General features: G+C 41.9%; 1 protein-coding gene across 2 annotated transcripts in view; it reads right to left on the bottom strand.

The window, feature by feature from the left end:
- LOC143362217 (rho guanine nucleotide exchange factor 17) overlaps positions 1-20,714 on the bottom strand; it is a 74,177-nt gene extending 53,463 nt beyond the window's left edge. Inside the window, exons 1-4 of one of the 2 annotated variants that reach the window (XM_076802195.1) lie at positions 20,440-20,714; positions 7,572-7,752; positions 2,557-3,198; positions 1,277-1,513 (exon numbers count right to left, since the gene is read on the bottom strand). In XM_076802195.1, the coding sequence (XP_076658310.1) occupies positions 1,277-1,513; positions 2,557-3,198; positions 7,572-7,733 (1,041 nt within the window). In that variant the 5' untranslated portion in view covers positions 7,734-7,752; positions 20,440-20,714. Of the gene's footprint in view, positions 1-1,276; positions 1,514-2,556; positions 3,199-7,571; positions 7,753-16,499; positions 16,640-20,439 lie in introns of those variants that run through there. The other variant, XM_076802194.1, reaches the window with a different exon arrangement.

Below are 20,714 nucleotides of genomic sequence, written 5' to 3'. Positions count from 1 at the left end.
CGTGTTTAGAATGACTGAACGTGCACAGTATAATTAAAAAATGTTATGTCTTTATCTTACTATTATTTCAACCGTGACCTATTTTTCCCGAAGGAGACACCTGAAAAATGCTCATACTCAGAATAGCGGTCCACCTCACTTTTATTTATAAGAGTGGATAGATCGTATGACTATGGGTGTCCTATTTCAAAAAACAGACCATACCAGTTCACTATGCACCGTAGAAGAACGCGTTTGCACAGCAAAATAATTTATAAAGACTCCTTCTTGAATCTTCCATACTTTTATTTATCACTGTCATAATTATCTACTATTTATATTCACTATCAGAATTATCTACTAGATAAAAACCTAGTCAAGTCTAATAGAAGTGTCGAAGATGATTTTATGTATGAAAAAGTTCTATAAAAATTGTACTTATTCCCTCCTTTGAAATATTATTTTACACGTATCGTTTCTCTACAGAAGAACTTCTAATTACCTCATTGATCTACAATACAAGCAATATTAGCAGTATCATTCCAAGCAATCGTACATGAAATCTGGTTAGTAACAAAACTGGCCATGTCCCTGGATCATTATCCAACAAACAATAATAACATTGATATTTCAAGTATTATGAATACAATATTTTCCAATTTTTATATAAGTTTATATTATTTTAATATCTAAAACCGGTTTACACATAGCCTGTTTTGATACCATATCTCTTAAACAATCAATTTACCCAAACGAAGCATGGCAACTGCCATATTCAAGGCTCTACGAAAAATGATTGGAAGGCAAGCTTCCTCGGAGACAAAAACGTGATAATTGAAGAGGACATTGGAACCAAGATGATTAGCTTGCAGCGAGGATGTGTAGCTCGCATTTGCGGATAATTTTGCGAAGTTGGCACATGTCCACTGGGTAATGGAGAGGATGATTGGGCCATGGAAACTGCCATACTGAAAGGCTCGATGCAAAATTTTTGGAAGTCAGTCTTTCTTGGGAATACAAAGTAGAAACAAAAGCTATAAAATTGAAGTGTACACTCAATCCAAGACGATTAACATTTGATTAGGACAAAATTGTTGGAAGGCAGGTTTTCTTCTGGATGAAAGAAAGACAAAAAATTGAGGGGAGTACTGAATCCAAGATTGTGGTCAAAGTGATGGGACTTATCAAATTCCGAGGACGTATTTCCTTGGGGATACAGGTGAGATGAAAGCGCGGAACTTGAAGAAGGCGTTGGAAGCAGGATGATTAGCTTCGAGTTAGGGTGTGTAGCGCTTACTTGCGGATAATTTTGCGGGGTTGGCAGATATCCACTGGGTGGCGGAGAGGACGCCTGTACCTTCGAAGGTCGTCTCGGAGGCGGCACCGGTGCTGGGCCCTTCAGTTTTTCGGTGAGCTCTCGAAGGCGCTCGGCCTTGTCGCTCCGGGGGGCGGAAGAGGACTTCTTGCCGCTTCCTCCTCCGCCCCCGCTCCATCGGAACCTGTGCAATCGGTCCACCGCTATCACTGCTGGTTCCTGAACAAAGAAAAAAGAAACAGTTCAGCCTCTCTTATCAACGATTCTTCTCGGAGACAAAAATCCTTTCGCAGAGTCCCCCTCACCGGTTGAACCGACCAGTCGAACGCTCGTCGATTCCTCCCGATTTCTCGAACTCGCGTAAAGGTCGGGCGCATCCTAAAATCGTGCACTTGTAGCCAGACCGATTTTTGAATCGACTGTGCTGCGCAACGTGCGCTGCCTCGTGCCTGCCGCAAGGGAAAAGACAGATGACGACCGAAATAGAATATCGCTCTTCGACTAGACACCTACGTATCGTACGTGCGAGTTTCCGATTCTCTAGGGCCACTTTTTCACGATCAATTCTCGTTTTTGCGGACAGTCCCGTTGAAATTCCTCACCCGTCAATCAAGAACCGCCAAATTAAACGGATCACCGACATCGCTATAATCCGGCGATTGAAGTGTTTTCATGAAGAAATTCCTACCTCGGAGACCTGTGCCGTCTAAAATTCTGGCACAACCGCGTCACAACGCAGAACCGAGTGTTCAAGAAACCGATCCGTCCGCGGAGAGAGATATCGATGGAAACAACGGGACGAAACCGAGGCGTCTCACACCGAATGTTCTCGGAACGTGTCTTACCGTGTCCGCAGCCATTAAAAGAGCTACGTCTATACCAGCGCGGTGCGACCCACCTCTCAAGTTTTGACACAAAGCGTCCCAGGTCGAAGACACATCGTCCCAAATTCCTACCGTCCGACTCACTCTTACGAAATCACAACAGTTTTTCCACGGGGCCGCGGGAGAGAGAAGAGAGAGAGAGAGAGAGAGAGAGAGAGAGAGAGAGAGAGAGAGAGAGAGTAAGAGAGAGAGAGAGAGAGAGAGAGGTCCCTCCATCGACGGCTCACCAAAAATATCCTCCATCAACGTACTCGATCATCGAATCGTCGACGAGCCTAAACCGTAGTCACGACGTTCCAATTCCACCGATCGACGACTATCGATCTCTGTCGATCGAGAGAGACGAGACGGAGGTTGCGCACGCTGATGGGTTAATACCTGCAGCTTCAGGGTCTGATGCTTGGTCCACTGCGCGAGCTGCCGCGGCACCGAGACGGACTGCAGCGTCGGGACGTTGGTCGACGCGTTGAACGACGTCGAGGAGGATGACGACGAGGAGGACGGTACCGTTGCCGTTACAGTTGCGGACGATTGTGGTGGATGGTGCTGGCCAGTGCTGTTCCCCACCGACGTTTGCAGCATCCCTTGGTTATTATTAGAGTTCACCAACGGTTGCGCCGACGTCGTTGGCGTCGTCAGCGTCGCCGGCTGTTCCATGCCGGCAGCGGCACGGTTGTTCGAAGACGTGGGAGGCCCAGGAAACGGAGTAGTCTGTCCACCACCTACTCCTCCACCGCCACCTCCAGCTCCACCTACACTTCCGACGACGACGGCCGCACCACACGTCGACGACGTGTACGACGACGACGACGTCGTCACCGTCGACGGCGGGATCCGCGGCAACGGCAGACGCGATCGGGGACCGATGCAACAACAGTCCGCGATGCTCGAGCTCAAGTCCACCACCGGACTCTCCACCGATTTCTCCGTTAAACGTTCCCGCAAGTCGTTCTCCCGGGAGTTCCTCTTCTGCCTTCGCTCCTGGGACTCCTCCCTCGAGCTTGACGGCGGCAGGCTTTCCTGCAAACAAACCAGCTGTCGGTTTCAACGTGGAAACTGGAGGAACTCGCGCAGTTGGCTACCCCAGTCGATTTGACAAAAGATCGCTAAATTCCCACCCTTGCGGTTAGACATCACTTTTATAGGACATCACTTTTATAGGACATCACTTTTGCACGTCTTATGACAGACCAGCATCAAGAGTTCCCCGATTCGTTGAACAGAATTTTGGAGGTATTTCTTTATTAGGTTGGAGTTACCCTTGTAAGGTATAGCTCGGATGGTGAAACTTTGCTAACTCGCTTAGAACTTCACTTCGAGCAAGTTGTGTCTACGCCAGTTTGCACTTTCATCGTTGTGGACGTAAACAAGTTAACGTGAACAAGTGGCCTGTACTTGTTACACGGGGAAGGGTGATTGAGATTGTAGTGAATTGTAACAATATTCGAATTATTATAATTGCTGCGACACAGCATATTTTTGTCCAAATGAATATTTGATTTGCTTCGAGAGAAGGCAAGGACAAGTTTCCAGGTAATAAATTGTTACTCTGGAAGGATTAAACAAATACCTGCACGTAGAACTTGTTCGTCTTCGAATTTCCGATTAGGATCGACAGACTGCGTCGACTGGTAACACGCGAGAGCTCCAAAAATGGACTCCCAATAACTGCTGAACGTCGAAATTGACGCATTACGAGCTTCTAATCAGCAATAAATTAGCTGTACAAGTGTATACATGGTGTTGGAATTTCGTCCAGGAATTCAGCACCATGTTACATTACCGAGAAGCGTAGAATTTCGTCCGACAGCAGATTACGAACGCAAATACCTCAATTTTATTTACTCAACAAGTATATCGAGATCATGCGTGTCTGTTCCATCGAAGTATAAAAATAAAATGGATTCTTAACTTGTTTCAATTAACGGTGATTAGAACTTCTTTGACTCGAATATATTCGCGAAAGAAAAAGAAAACTTCGAATTTTATTTTAATCGAAAAAAAAAGGATAGGATAGGAAAGGACTCGATATTAGAAGGCAAAGAGTTGAGAAAACTGCAGGATTGCATTTGCAACTTCCGTTCACAGTTATTGTTAACATCTTTATGGGAACGAAACGTTTTTATTGAATCTCGCGCACATTTTGAGCTCCCCGGATACGAAGAAGGGAACGCGCATACTTTCGCTGAAGGCATTTGTGTAACACGAGGAAGAGGGATCTGGTTATCTAGCGATGATGTTCTCATTTGAACATACAAAGTACTTTACTCCTAATTTACGGGTTACAGCGAAGAAAAAGGGGACAATTTATGTGTGTAGATCAATTTAAACTTTTACTTCCTCGTTCGATACAGTACGAAAGAAGCGGAACAAATGAGACCGTAAAGCCTACGAAGTGGCTTCGTGTACAAAGAGAATCAAAGACTGCTTTTTGCCGCGGCACATAAAACGAAACGTAGGAAGTAGAACTCGCCTCTGCAAGGTAATTTCACCTTGCCCTCGTCCCGTTCAGAAATAAATTTCCTAATTCAGATTGTTACCTACAAACATTCCTCGCCCATCCTCGCGAAAACCTGGTCAAAAGATACGCAGAAGTTACCAACAAATTCCTCGAACAAATTTCACCATCGATTGCACGCGGTACAGTACATTCTAACAATTACACTGAGCTTTACCCGAGCCGTAACACAATGTTCAGAATAATCATGAAACCTCGATGCTTCATTGATGTTCAATAGAGGATTACACGACATTGTTCTCGAAACTTCTGTTTCAATTTTGTTCCCAATAATTTCTGTAACTCAAGACAATCCCTTGATTGATACTAACTTTAAACAGATTTTGTTCACTAATTGTGTTGAATATAGCCAAATACGTGCACACTACTTATCTAAGTAAAAAGAAATTAACATTACAAAATATAATGCATACCTAAACTGGAAATTTAAAAATATCGGGTCACACTCGGCAAAGTAAAGAGTTAACAAAATTTACATTGTTACTAGACTGCGGATTTTATGCGCTTATGACGAATTTTTAGCCGATTAGCATTGTTGAACGAAGAAGTTAATTTTCATTTAATTCCTGTTTCTTAGGGTCGGCTTAGAGAATTTTCATTTTGCATAATGATCGACTGGCAACAACTCGTTAATATAATACAAACAAAAGGAATTAATAATAATAACTTCTCGCAGAGATGCTACCTGTCACGCGAGAAATGATTTCGTCCGATTAAAACTGACCGGGATTTGGAAATGTCGGCAACTCCGCGTAAATCATTGTCCACGTTTGCACAAACGACCTAAACCCCGTCTGTGTACAGTGGGACGATTGTGGTGCAGAGGATCCGAGAAGAGACAATGGCGTTGAGGTAAGGTGACGCTGTTTCTTCCCACGAACGAGCTGGAGATAAACTCCTCTGAAATAGATCTCTGACTCTTATGTATGCAACACGGTGTACAGAGGATATGCTGGAAAGTAGAACCATCTAATCTCCTTTCTCGAAATCCCCCAACAGATAACGAGATACGTCCTGAAATGTCCGTTTCGATCTTCATTCTGACACCGCATTTTACGTTCCGCGCCTGGAAACACGATACTACGCAGAAATGCATAAAATAGGAAGATAACAAAATGCCGGTGCCCCGTATCGTAACATTTTTCGCGAGAAATCTATACCTACATGGCCCGGAGAAATTAAACGATTGACTACCTAACGCTGCTGAGGTCATTGATAATGCATTTAAAGGACAGTCTCTATGCGAATCATATCTTTTAATAGTTTTCGATATACGATGGTACTGTAGTACAATATTGATCCGTAGACAATGCCCATCAGTAGACAATATTCGTCACTACAAAAATGTTGTATTTCCTTGAAAAGGGTGATTGCCAAGGTCATTCGAAATAACTTTTTCCTTTACGAAAATCTTCTCCGCGGCTTTGTTCAGGAGTTATCGACGATAAACACGGACCAATCAGAGCGCGGCTACAGCGGACGGGTCCCGCTGAGCGTGGCGATGTCATTGGCCGCGCCGGAATCCGTCTGCTGCAGCCGCGCTGTGATTGGCCCGTGTTTTTCCTTAATAACTCGTTAACGAAGCCGCGGGGAGCATTTTCGTAAAGGAAAAAGTTGTTTCGAATGACCTTAGGAATCACCCTTTTCAAGGAAATACATTTTTGCGGCAGTATGTGGTCTTTGACATTATATGGACCAAGTGTTAATTTTGTCCAGAAATTTCGTTGAAAACGAAAGATAACCGTTGCTTTCTGTGCCCGGCGCAAAGGGTTGAAATTGAAAGGCATTCCGGGAGTGGCTATAATAATCGACTCGCGCAAGTATGCCGGATGATCAGCTCCCGATCGGCCGGCGTATTCGCGGTGATTTGTCGCGATTGAAAGACTTGGCAAAGGACCTGCCGGTCGGTCGATGTGTGTCGCACGAGATTCACGTAGCCGCTACGTGTGCGTATGATGTCAACGTGGTTATTATTCCGGTTGAGCGAGGACGGCCAGCCAGAAAAATAGGAAGAGGAAGAAAGAAGGAAAACGGGGAGATGGCTCAAAATCGGACCGAGTCACTGACTGGCGGCATTCTATTTGCGCGATCGGCTCTATATTTAGGTTTCCCAACGTCTTCATTTTGCTCATACAAAACTTCTCTGTCGCGAATCCGTCGAAGGCCGTCACGACAGCCAACAGGACTTCGGATTCTTAGCCGAGCGGACGTTATGTGATCAATATGGACAAGTTTGCCTACGTTCACGCTAGATTCACGGACCACTGAAACAACTATTCTACACTACTTTATATAAGTAGAATGCATTTCGATTTCTATCCTTTTTCTTTTTTCATCATATATGCAGGAAATCAATCCATTGAATAATGCGTCTTCGTAGTCTCAATTAACCTTTAGCGCTCGAACGGCGACTGTAAGGCGCCACTAAAAATTGCTGTGTGATTATTCAAGATATTTTTTACATTATTAAATTTGTTTGTATTCAACAAATTCCTAAACACTGCAGTATTGTACGAGTAAATTGCACCGTTTTCGTATGTGTAACATGAAAACAAAATATATAGAAGGGAAATATTTTAGGTCGGAAGAAATGTTTCGTTTTGGAGATCGAATAGCTTCGAGTGCAAAGGGTTAATCGTAAATCAACAAATTTGGAACCCGTGGTTCTAGCGTCAGAGTATTATATTTCAACATTCGATATTTTTCCCATCATAAAAAGAATCGAGATATTTAGGTGACCTTGTATTTTCGACGAGCCCTGTGCCCCCATGAGAAATGAAGCTCTCTAAGCACTTGCGGGCAGCGGTGTGCAGCAGGTCGTAAAGAAGCCGATTTTGGACAGTACTAAATTACAGGAAAGAGATAAAGTTCTTACCTGAGAAAGTCGGAGACCGTATCTCGTGCCCCCCAAAACGACGTATCCGCCGCCAACAGTAGCCCCAGTCATGGCTCTTGCTGCACCCCCGAGCCATCCTCCGAATCCGCTCCCTCCTGCCTTCTCCGACCCGCCACCCCCGTCTCCACCGACGCGGGGCATTCTTCATCCTCCCTTCACCCTGCGCACAGACACCACAAGAAAACCATTGAGAAAATGCTCCCTTAAGGGGGCCGGCATGGTTTAAAATCCATATACGTATGCAACGGTCAAAATCTAGACAAACTGCCGCTTCAATATTGCAATGAGCAGTTTAGAAGTGGTCAATTGCGTTTCCTAAAAGTCCAATCTACGTCTGTATGGAGCCCAAATTGCGAATTTCTACCTCATCGTGGAGTAATTTGTAATATTCGGCAGAAAATTCGAATTCTGAAGCAACTATGACGTCACAAGATGGCTGCCGCTGAGAGATTCTCTTAATTTCGAGAGATTTAGTGTTCGTATAATTGAGGGGAATACAGTTACAAATTGAAATTGAGGGGAATACGGTTACCCTCTCTCTGCCATCACCGGGTTAGTCACGACGCAGACGCAATGCGTATTGGGTACGCGCGTCGCGTCACGAAGCGTATGCTCGTAGAATGGCGTCGTAGAAGGGGTAAGGTACAGTGGGGGACAAGTCTTAATCTGGTGACACTGCCCGCAGGCCCAATGCTTAGGCTTTGACGTCACACGCTACACAGTACCTATGTATAACCGCTTTAGCTAATGTTTCGCCTAGAGTCGAAAATGCGTGCGAAACGAAGTATGCCCCTACCACTCTGATCCATCGATCACGCAATCGTACCTACGTCACCGCATTCCTGCCAGGGACCTTCTCAGCTCGCCACGGTACATTCCCCACCTCGCGCGAACAAAATACAACGAACGAGGTAATTAATGAAACCCGACTGAAAATGCACGCAAAAATCGAGAATGAGCAACTATTCTTAATTTTTCATATACACCTAAACATTCACAATTTCGAGCGAATATAACCTGCCAAGAGCCGTACTATACCTTCCACATAAAATAATAAAATTCAAGTCTATTACCGCTGGAACGAAGGACGTCATTGATTCAATAAGAAACTACTTACTGCAGTAACCTCATTACAGTATATCACATTACAGTGCGTTTTCCTCAATGTTTTACAGAATTACGGCGAACCTTACGGCGCAAGATAAATCTAAATTGTATTTAGAGTAAATACGCCGTCACGGGACCGGAATCGATTTGTTAGCAGAGACGAATATAAATTAGGCCGGAACGTTTAAGTATAAATAACCGATGGATGTTTTTTTTTCTCTTTTTCTTCCGTTCGTATAAAGAACGTGAAGGGTGATTTGTTAGTGTCCTGTTTTGTCACTCGTTAACGTCTGTGGTGTGCGAGACCTCTCATTTTTTGGGTTCGTTAGTTCACCTGCTGTGCCACGTTGACAATATCGCGAGATTTTACACTAAACCTACCACGATCAACATGACTAGTTTTCTATTTCACGATTATTGAAGTTATAAAAACGTTTTCTAAGGAAATTACTGAATTGACTTTATTTAAGCACATATTCAATCTTTTCCCTTCTGTAAGACGTTTCACTTTGATATGTTTTCTGCTTGGTAGGTTTAGCGTTAATTAAGCACGAGAATTAAGAATCTAATAAGTTATTGATAATGAATTGCGAAATCTTTTCCTTTTTCTGTGAAGGCTTTAAAGATTAAGAACAGTCCCAAATCACTGGTTAGTTTCCTTCACTCTGAATTTATAGCACACGAAACATTGTAATTTCCTGAAGAAAATACATTTACATTTTTCTCACTGCACTGGCGGCAACTTTGCTATATAAATTACTTAGAAAACCAACAAATTTCGACGACTGAACGGAGATTATGTCACAATTTAAGATTCACTTCGATCACAAATCAACCAGCACAATTGCCTCGCTGCTTATGGACTGTATCGGTCCATAAAATGGCGGTAAAGCATTCGGTAACGGCGCGACGTATATTCGCAATAAGTCTCGGATGAACTTTAATGGAGCTCGCTCGCGAATTACCGGGAATTTCATTCACTAGCGTCGGCGCACCGTAAATAAATAAAATCCTTCTCAACAGTTGTCAGAGAATGCGCGAACGTTTGCAAGTATCCGTGCGGAATTGAGCAATCGTTAGGCGTGCGTAAGTGCGTGCGTGACTTCGCATAAGCGTGTCGATTCACTCGAACCTGTTGATACGATTTTATTTTCTGCATTTCAATAATTACTTTAGGACACAGAACAGCGCTTGATGCTCCATCAATATCTATTTCGTTTGTAAACGAACGTGCAAAAGTTAACGGCAATCTCTTCGACACTGTTTCACATTAGTTAATATCGATTTTTATGCAAAATAAAAATATTCCAAGTCGATTATAAGAAATGGAACTTGAAGATTAATTTTTTCTATTACCTTTGAATAATTTAAAATGAAATTTCGCGGAGACTGTTCCTCGAACAGAGACTAATCACGAAGTTTCGCTGCATAGGTCGTAGCATATACATATGTATATGTTACTAGTTAATCGGAAATCGACGTCATCAAACCGTTACATCCGACTCAGGTGTCACTGACTGAATGCGAACAAGAAAGGAAAGCACTTAACATTAATAAAGCAAGGAGGAGCAAAACATGTTGCAATGCAACTTATTTTTTTTTTTTCGTGAAAGGATCGAGAAAACACGTTAAATATGGATTAGAGAAATAAACGGTACTCGCGTGGACTGGTTCCAAAAAGAAATCAATATTATAAATAAAACTTTCTACGAATGAAAAAATAATTTATAGTTCCTGTACATATCTGTGTTGGCACAATTTTATACAGTTATCGACACTTTTATTATTAAATTGCAGTTATTGTAAAAATGTCGATACTAAAAAATGTAACTTATTCGGATTAGATCTACGTCATTCTTACGGGTCCCGAGATTTATAATTTACGATTGAGATTGTACCGTAATTGCAGTATAATGCAAACAGTGCAATCGATCTTCGAGGAAATCTCCAAAAATCTGCCATCCACCGAAATATCACCGCGATGGCGGCTTTATAGATGCAAATATTGAGAGTTTATAAATACCCCCGTATATCTTTTCTATTTCCAAGTCCTGAAGGTTAACTATATCGGAAGTTAGAGTGGTTCGCGCGTCTTCGTAGTAAAGAGGCATTATCGCGAAGAGTTTATCGTACGAAGCAATAATAAAGATTGCGAGGCTTCAATCAGTAAACATCCAATTCCGCCATAAACACTAACCGAACAATATTTCATTAGTTGAAATGCGACGATTGCAAAACTCCTCGCCCTCGATTTGAAAATAAAACGCAATCGATTATTCGACTACGGATCTTTATGTAAAGTGATATTCTGTATCGATGGCAAGAAACGTAAACCAAATAAATGATTTCTTCTTCCTTTAATCACTTGGAAAGATTGAGAATAATACGATGCTATTCGTAAAGATCCGCGGTCTGGTCGTAAGCATATTTTTTATGCAAATGCAATCTCCCATGACGTGTTTATCAGTTATTCATAGCATCGTAAAACCTAGAAAGACCGCTTGATTTTCACGTCACGTTCATGTGGCATCCGTGCAATATATTTTCTATCAGAGATAGTGGCGATCAAGTGACACTCAATTCCCGAAGTGGATTATTTCCTCGTATCACTATCGTCGATAGCGATATCCCCGATAACATTGAAATCGTTCAGAATTTCATACAAATAAAAAGATATTGTAAGCCTATATTTTCTCCATAGGGTATATATCGACTACAACAAAATAGAATTTTATTTCTGTTTAAAGGGAATTAATAACATACATATTTATTAGACTCGGTTCAGAATCTTCATCACGAGTCTGACTCGACATTGTAGGGCAAGGGGTTAATTCCATTCGTTACCAAACTTCAACTAACCAGCAATTCCGAGGTGTTCATAATAATTTGATCACTGTTCATTTCGGTCCCAGGTCCCGAAGAGCGTTTCAGGACAACTATAGGCAATTCGTTATAAATTCGTACGCGCCGATACATTCCATTCGAGAAAACGGTCGATTGGCGCACGGGAAACGGTGTCTTTTTCAGAGTGCCGAGTCCAATTGGCCGAAACGAATTGAACTTGTGCCAGGGTCGCGACGCGAATAAAAAGAAGAAGAAGAAGAAGAAGAAGACGACGAGGGGGGAGAACGCGACGCGTGGTGCTCGCGGCAGGATACGTCGAGGGTGTTTTCTTTCGCTTTCTTTTCGTTCCGCGAACCGACACCCGCGATATTCTCGAATTCCGTCGCAGATACACGCACGCGCGCGCGCGCACACGAGCGGATTATTCTGAATTTTCATCTTGGTTTATGTCGGCACGTGCCATCGGAATCGCGCGACAGCTAAATTAATTAAATTCAGAACGCGACGCCGCGGCGCGGAATTTCGAACATCTTGTACACAGCTGGGGGTGACTTTCCTCCTCTTCCACAACAGAAAACCCGTTCCTCCTACGCGCATCGAACGGACATTACGGAAACACGATCGATAAACTTTAACGCACGAATAAAAAAAAAATGCGAACGTGAATGTTGCATTCATCTTCCTAGAAGCGCATAGTAATTTGAGCTAGTCGATTTAAGGACGGTTTTACAATCTTGTCGATATCCGACATTCAGAAAATGTCAATGAAACACAGGGGATGATTCTTCATATAAAAATATGTCGAAATTGTAGAATAGAACTTTTGTGGTTTTGTTTTCGAGAAAATCGATTTTCAAAATCCGAGAAGTTTTCGTCCTTAGAATTTGCAAGTAGAACCGGACGTAACAAGCAGAAATTATAGAAAAGTGCATTTTCCCATTCAATAATTTTAACAAGTCGAAACTAGTGTGATAATTAGACTGCGCAGTTTATGCATTTATGGCAAACATGGACGGCTGTAATTAGAAACAGTGAGAAGATTCGAAAGAATCGAAGTCTGTGAATGTAACGCTTCTAACCTTTTAAGATTATTAAACAAAGAAGGAAATTCCTGACTAGCTTCTGTTTCTTGCAATTTATGCGGACAATTTTTATTTCGCATAAAAGTTCGCACTCTAGTAATAATATTCTCAAATTCTTCTAGTCTCATCTCATTTATGTACTCATTTATGCCAGAAAGGCATAAAGTTTAGTGATTCAATTCGACGAATCAGCTTCCTTTTTGCTGAAGAACCCTAATAGATCTAGGCGTGCGTTTCTCGGAATAGATCTTATAAGGATGTTCAAGTTCACAATAAAAAATCCGCGAGCGAAATGACTAGAACGTCTTATATGCAAATGGCACGCAGTCGGACTCACTTATTGGCACTCTGCCTGTCACGATTTTCGTTTGGAACTGCAACGCCGGATTTGGATGATTCAACGATCGAAAAGAGGTTCGAAATACCCTAAAGCGGTCTGGCACGCGGGACACGTGTATACGAAGAATTTGAGGGACAGCGTATGCATATAACATAACATAAATATCGGAGAAAGCGGACCTGATATTTTGTCGGCGGAACAGTTCCATGTAAAGAATAGTAACGTGCTAAAAACTGCACGAGAACGAAAAAAAAAATACTCTTCTCAAAAAAAGAAAAAGTCTTTCGAAGGTACCGAGAATTTGACCGGTATTAATAGACTAATTCTACGGAAGCTTTTTCCTCAATTTTGACTTTGCTTATTTGAAATATTTTTCCACGCTACTGCAAGTCTCTTAGGCTAATTCTACGGAAGCGTCATCCTGAATTTCACTCGGCACGTTTTGAGATCGTCCTTTTGAGATCGACATAATCTGAAATAAAAAATATTTAAAAACACACGTTTGCACAAGTATTGACGAGTGCTTCGTGCATTTATATCAATAACGCTTGTATGTCACGCTGAATCGGCACCAATAACGTTATAAATAAATTCGCAAAGGGAGGCTACAAATGAACTTGATGAAATGAAATTAAATAAAATTGATTGAATTGAACAAGTTGACGAGTACGATGTTGTTGCACGTTTTAAAAAAGGTTTTTTCGTACCGCCACAAATGATTCTCTGTACTGAATCGTGGCAGTAAATAGAAAGACGGTTGCGAGATTGATTTTAGGTGCTGATTATTTGGAGAACCGCCTTTGTTGGCAAATTAGGACAGGATGCGAATAAGGAAAGCGTCGAAGAAAAAAGAGGCAACCGCATTCCGTTTCGGCGACGTTATTTGCACGAGAGACGCAACGCGTCTCGGTGCAAACAACCGATAAACATGAGCGTTGCTTTGTCATCGCAATCTGGCAGAAGGCGTCGTTGGGTTTATTTGCGAAACGATAAGCTGCCGCGACACGCTCAGATGCGTCCACGAGAACTCTTTCACCAATTTTTCTTTTTTTTTTTTTTCTTTCGGTCAAGACTGACTTAAAGAGAGTTTCACCTCCGAGCACATTACGATGATAAATAAAAAAGACTGTTCCCTTCGAGTCCGTGTCAGCGCCTCTTAAATGTTTCAGAGAAAATTATGCATTCGGTGGAACAATAGAAAGTACGCTGGCAAAGTTACATCCATGTTACTAATTCCTTGCTTATAATGCTTCGTTTACTCACGCTATAATAACAGATGAAGAATCAGAGACTGTGATAAATAGACTCTGAATCTTTGTGCAAAATAAAAAGTTTGTGCATCAATTCGAACACACAGGAGCTAAATATGAATCCATATTTTCCAATAATAATTTTAATGCAGTGAAAATCACACGCTTCTAAAGTCTTTTAAACTTTTCACTGTTTTAAATTGCACCTAACTCATTTTTGTCGTATGCCCAATAAATCTAATTTCTGATGCTACAGCACAAGCAGTTTAATCTAATAAAAATATGAAAATTGGCGATTATAATCCGAAAAATGTCAGTTGAATCGTTCTTAAATTGTTCCATAAAATGTGCACACATGTCCACGAGCGTTTGCTTGGCCGTGAGAGTCTGTTCATAATTAAAAGAATCAACCGGAAACACACACGTACGTGTATAACTGACGATAGAAAGTCAGAGATAACTAGATTTGTTCTAGCTCACACATTTCTAATTAATCTTGAGGGTAATTCGTTGTGATGTTAGGTTGCCGCGCGCTAAGCGATAAACTTGCGCCTAATGATACTTTCCCGAATAAAAACTATCAGAACAGATCCTCGATTACGTAAATGCAACTATGCACTTTTTCCTTTGGTGGCGCCACTTGTTTTAATAATAGCATCGTTTCGTAACCGCCGCGAAAGGAAGAAAAAAGAAAACTTTTCTCGGTCTCGATCCCTTTACTTGAAAATTAGAAGTCTTCAGTACAGTTAAAAATAATTCAAGTATTTCCTCGACTATACGAGAAAAATCAACAAAACATATTTCATGCATTGGACGTTAAAAAAAATAGTTTTCTATCATTCTCAGTTTCTGGCGAATTAATAAAATGATCAACGCGTCTACCAAGAATACCTTTCAACATTTTATTCAGAAAATTGTTCACTTGTATAGTCACAAGAAGGGTTCGCCGTCGAAGGATTAATTTTTAATTTCGCGCATCGAAGTTCGAGCGAGTGGTCCGCCATTTTGTGCACGACAAACTAATAGTTACCTCTAAAGGCATCACGCAGTTGCAACGAGCCGGCTGATACAATGCAACCTCTGCACCCTGCCATTTAAAAATGCGAACACTTTTGCATTCTCGAGGCTTTCTTTTCGGGGAAACGTTTCTAAAGATAGAGGGCATGCTGTAACCTTTTAACACCAGCATGGTCGTCGCTCGCCCTCTTCTCGCTGTATACTGCCCTAATTTGTCGCGACGATTCGAGAATCGGGCAGATTCGCGTCAATCACTTTTAATTGTCGTGAACATCTGCCTGATGGTACGGCTACACACGTAGCCCAGGCAATTGCAGTCAATGATAAACAATGAACACAGCCGAGATAAAAGGCTCGCGTGCCTCAACTTTATCCGTCGATCGTTATCGTTGCTCTTTGAAGAATCCGTTCCGTGCTGATACTGTAAACCTAACGCGCATCCATTGTAAATGCCAGAGGCGTGCTCGGCAATATTACAAATAACTTTTCAGAATGCTAATACTGCTTAGCCTGGTAAAGAGAAGATCCTCGTGTTACTGCTGCACGCTTTTCTGAACCCAAAGCAATTTTTCTACCAATTATTAAAACTACGAAAACATTTCATTATTCAAGCACGCAGCATGATCAAAACTGTTCAAAATTCAAATAAATTCAAATAGTCTTTTCAGTTTTGAAAAAAAAAACACACACGCCAGCCATTTTTAGTGATTGGTGGGTTCAGTGTGAAACTAGTTCCACTGAATAATGATGGGCTGAAGGAAAAATATTCTACAACAGGAAGCTTTCTTGTATTATTTAAAATAGCAAAGTGAATGCTCAATATTAGAAAATATGTTTCCCAGTTTGGAAATCTGCTCTCCAACATTCCAATGCATAATTCCAAGGTAAATGTGTAGGACATCAAACGTGCAAGAATACCGAATCAATCATAAAAACTGCTAAAATGGCTTGAACCAGCAAGCATACTCGCTCCAACCGCAACATGTATTAAGAAGACACACAGAAGCAACAACAAACGCTACGAAGTTTCAATTTCATTTGCCAAAAGACAGGCACGCGTATCCTCTGTTGCGCTCTTTCATCATATGTTTCTATATTTACCGCAACCGTGTCATTACATCGAGAATCCCGCTCAATCCCGACGTTTCTTACAAGACGAATTTTCGCGGCGATGGGCATCGGGGGCCGATCGATTGCACAAGACCCATCGACAAACACAGGGTGTGCGTAAAGCATGCTCGAACCGTTGTAGAACAGTGTCGCTTACCGGTTAATCGAGACGCATGTTCACGTGGACGAGTATCCAACGAGGAAAGACGACGATTCCTGGTTCCCGGTGTCTCCAACCCGTGACGTCGCACGAGGAGCACCGATACCGGTGGACGTCCTCGAGAGGTCTCTCCGGCTCAAGGTCACGTCTACGTCGCGGCCAGTTACGAATGGACGAAAAACGCGAGGTTCGTGTGTGCGTGACGCGGGCGTGGCGATCGCCAAAAAATTTGATCGCGCACTGGCACAGGGTAGCCAGCCGTCGACCGAGGAAACGCGGTCGGTTCGCGGATCAGGAATATGATGCCACCTTGGTGAAAGCCTTCGCGAAGAAGAGGCTCCCTTGCCGCGCCGAGTGCCGCTCCCGCTAAGCGGAAGATTATCTAAATAGACTCCGTGCTACCAGAGAGCCAAGAGAGAGGGAGAACCGGAGTGCGGGGAGAGAGGACCCGAAACGAGGTGGTATTTATACGTCGTGTCTTTTGGAAAGCCAGTGGATGAGACTCGGACCAGGAACATCCCTCTTCGCGGCTTCGGGGAACCAGGCGAACGCCTTCTTTAATGTTTACCGTCTCGGGAATTCGCCTTTTCGAGACGGACCCGAATGCCTTGGAGACACTGCGTCGTAAATGTTGTAATAGGCAGCCATCTTAAGGGCCCGGGATAGTCATGTGACTTTTTAATTTGTAAGTTCCAATCACAGACTCAGGGCCCGTCTTGCTCTTGATCCTAAGTTATTTCGCAGAGAATCAAGACAAAATACAGCTCAATTTGCTGCTCTCGATTCCATCCAGAAAACTCTTCGAATGGCATAAAAATGCTTGGATTCCGCGGCACCCACATCGTCCATTTTTGGCCTACTTCTAACGCTTATATTACCAAATATCTGCATAATCTCTAGATTAAACCTTCTGAGAGTGCGAGATTGAACCTTCCTCTTTCGAATGAGCCCTTTACCAACGACAAAATATTCTTATGTAAGGACGGAAACTTGAGGCACGTGAAACCATTTTTTGACGGTAATGTAGTCGCTCTACCTTATCGCGAATCTACAAAGATCGGGACCTTAAGTTGTTAACGTTGTTATTATTAATATTCTATTTACTAAATACTTCATACGAGGCCATTGAACTACCGATGGAACATGAATACGTTGAGATATTTCTTTTTTTTTTTAAGCAATTTATTGTCAAGAAGACTTGACTGTTGGTTAGCTATTGAGTCCTAACATAAATTTAACAAAATAAAGAATTACGAGCAATGAATTGAATTAAAAGATGTATGTAAACTATAAAAGACAGCGACCACTGGAACAATTAAATCGTCGTGAACAAAAAAATAATGGCATGCAATTATAATTCCTTCTTATAAACTGTAAGTAACAAGACAGAAACAAAACGATCAATAATACAAAAATCGGTATCTTGAATAAACCTAGGTATTAAACTGAACTCAATAAAATCTGAAGTTATTATTGAAGGTACTATATTATACCGTTTTTATTGGTTTGTAAAAATCGCTGGGGAGCTATTCCAGGTATAGAAGGAAAATTAGAATTATCGTCGAATAAATAACTATAACTCCACCGAGGCTATCCACGTATGCGCAATTCCTAGATCATTGGAGATTACGCTTAGAAAGAAACGATCCAGCCAGTGACACGGGTCTTCGATAAATTGATTCTTCACGCACGACTACACAGGATACCACGCTAATGATTACCACCAAATAATTCACTGCGCCAACAGATTTATATTACAATTTCCATTACTATAACGAACTTTTCCATATCCATAAATTAGAAAGATTTGTCTCGCCGACGTTGCAATATTTTCGGCTATTAATAAATGCTCACCGATCATTATCAGAATCGGAGAAACTTGACGCTAATAATCACATTCCGTTGAACGGTAGAAACATCGAGAGGTGACTATTTATTTGAATAGTTCGACACTTGTTACAATACAGCTGGCAAAACTGATTACCACCAGCCATGCCGAATTCCTCGACCAATCACGTTGTACCATAATTGAGCACCGAGAAATGCGAATGCGGGAATGATCAACGTCTTATAAAACTGCGATGTACATGATCGATGAAATTTTATTTCGTTTTTATTTACGCAAAATAAACATTATTTCTGTCAATTCACAGGAACCAATCAGGAATTAATTACTTCATAGTATATTCACCCATTTTTTGTTATAAATGCATGAAATTAGCAGTTCAATAATAATGGACAACTTATGATATACCTAATCACACCAAAAACGTTATAGCATCCCCATCCCAGTGCAATATAAATAATACCCAACATTATTTTCTGTGACAGTGTAACAGTAAATAATGACTTTAGTGGGAGGTGAAAGTAGAAAAGGTTTTTAGTAGAAACAGATAAACAAATGCCTGTACGTCAGAACGTTAACAAAACTTGACTTGAACTTTATTATTTATTTAACAGATCAGATCGGATAGAAGCCTGTGTCCTCCTTCACTCTATCTCAAAAGATGTGGTTTGAGTCTGTTTTACGACGTGGAAACTTTTGAATAAATTCCACCTATTTTATAAAAAGAAAAAAAAAAGAAAAACGGCCCACTGCGCGATGGCCGGTAAAAATTGCGAACGGAGCGATCCGTGCGCCAGCCACTTTCTCGTCCCTCCACGCGTTCTTTTATCATCGCGGGGATCAAGATTCGTCCTCGATTTTCGCGCGATTTATATCCCCCTGGCTTCTATGAAACGGGAATCAAAAAACCATCGGCACCCGTTACGGTTCGTCGTTTCGGTGTAGCCGTAATGGGCTCGAGAGGCTCTCGCGGAGCGAAGGCACTGCCACAGGATTCCTAGAGCACAATGCCGATTTCTTTCCTCCCCGGCGACCGGCGAGGAGCTCGGCTTCCGGCATTGCCGAGATTACCGGCGAACTTCGACTTTCACCGATCGTGAAAAAATCGAGAGATCTTTTCCGTTCAAACAACGGCCCCGAGCTACACAGGACGATCGAACATTATATTCATAAATAGCGGACCAACATGCTCCATTGTACTTTCTCATACGGTTATCGAAGCTGCACTCGTTCGCCAGATGGATACGGATCGTGATTATGGTACACTTTACCGTGCACATCTTAGCAGGTGGAGTACGTTTCTCATTTTTCTTTTCCCTTTTTCCTTTTATCTTCAATGACAGCGAACGGGATGGACGTCCGAAATGAGCACAATCTCGTGCAACCTACTCGTGGGAGAAAGATGCACAGCCTAAAAGTATGATTCAACAATTAACTGACGAACGTGAGCTGCATTCCATGGAAAAGCTATTCCTGAAATCGAATGTCCTAAATTCTCTTCTCAACGATCCAGATTTTCCATCGAAAATGACCTCGTGACAAATTTAAACGAGAACAATATCGGAGACGTCCTTTCGTTCTTTAAATCGATTGATATATATAAAATGTTATAAATTTGTTTTTTTTTTGCTGTAACCCACCACAATGTAAATATTAGCTGTAACCTTCTCTTTTATATTCAATTGTAATCGACGTGGTCGCTAATGACCTAGCTGTTAATGCGACCGCTTTAAAATAAATGATATATAATAATAATAATATTCCGGAAATCAGTCGTGAACTTTTAAAGAAATCTTCGGTAAACTATCGAGTGGTTCGAGATGAACTTGAAAAGTGCAACGACTCGATTATTAAATGGAAAGGAATGTTTAAATCGTGCCATTTCATAGATTGTTCCGATCAGTTTGTAACCAAATGTTTTAGCATTCGATATAGAATGTAGAGTGAATATGAATCTCCTATTTTTCTTGTAGAAATGTTCAAAGAAAATAAAAATCGTACTCCATTTAAACGTTACGCTCAAAAATTGTGACTCTCGTTGTTTGTACGAATAAGTTACGCAAAGAGCGTCGTAGAATAATAATCACTTACTCCTGCGAGGGTTTGAAAATGCTTCCATTGACGCCATCCGCATAATCCCAGACGAGAAGATATTCCCGTTCGACAGACGTGCGGCTATCCATAACAAGAACTTTGTTAGATCAACGATACTTCGTTCACAGAGAATTATCACCGACACCTTGGCGAAACACGAGCCGCGAGACACAACGCTGACACGTTGCACGTCGAAACAGAAATTTTTCTCAATCTCGAGCTGGCCGCATCGCGTGTCGTACCGAAACGATCGTTGACTCGATGTCGTTCAA

This window comes from Halictus rubicundus, chromosome 16 (genome assembly GCF_050948215.1).
Source record: "Halictus rubicundus isolate RS-2024b chromosome 16, iyHalRubi1_principal, whole genome shotgun sequence".
NCBI classification, from domain to species: Eukaryota; Metazoa; Arthropoda; class Insecta; order Hymenoptera; family Halictidae; genus Halictus; species Halictus rubicundus.
This window is presented reverse-complemented; position numbering and strand designations above follow the sequence as displayed.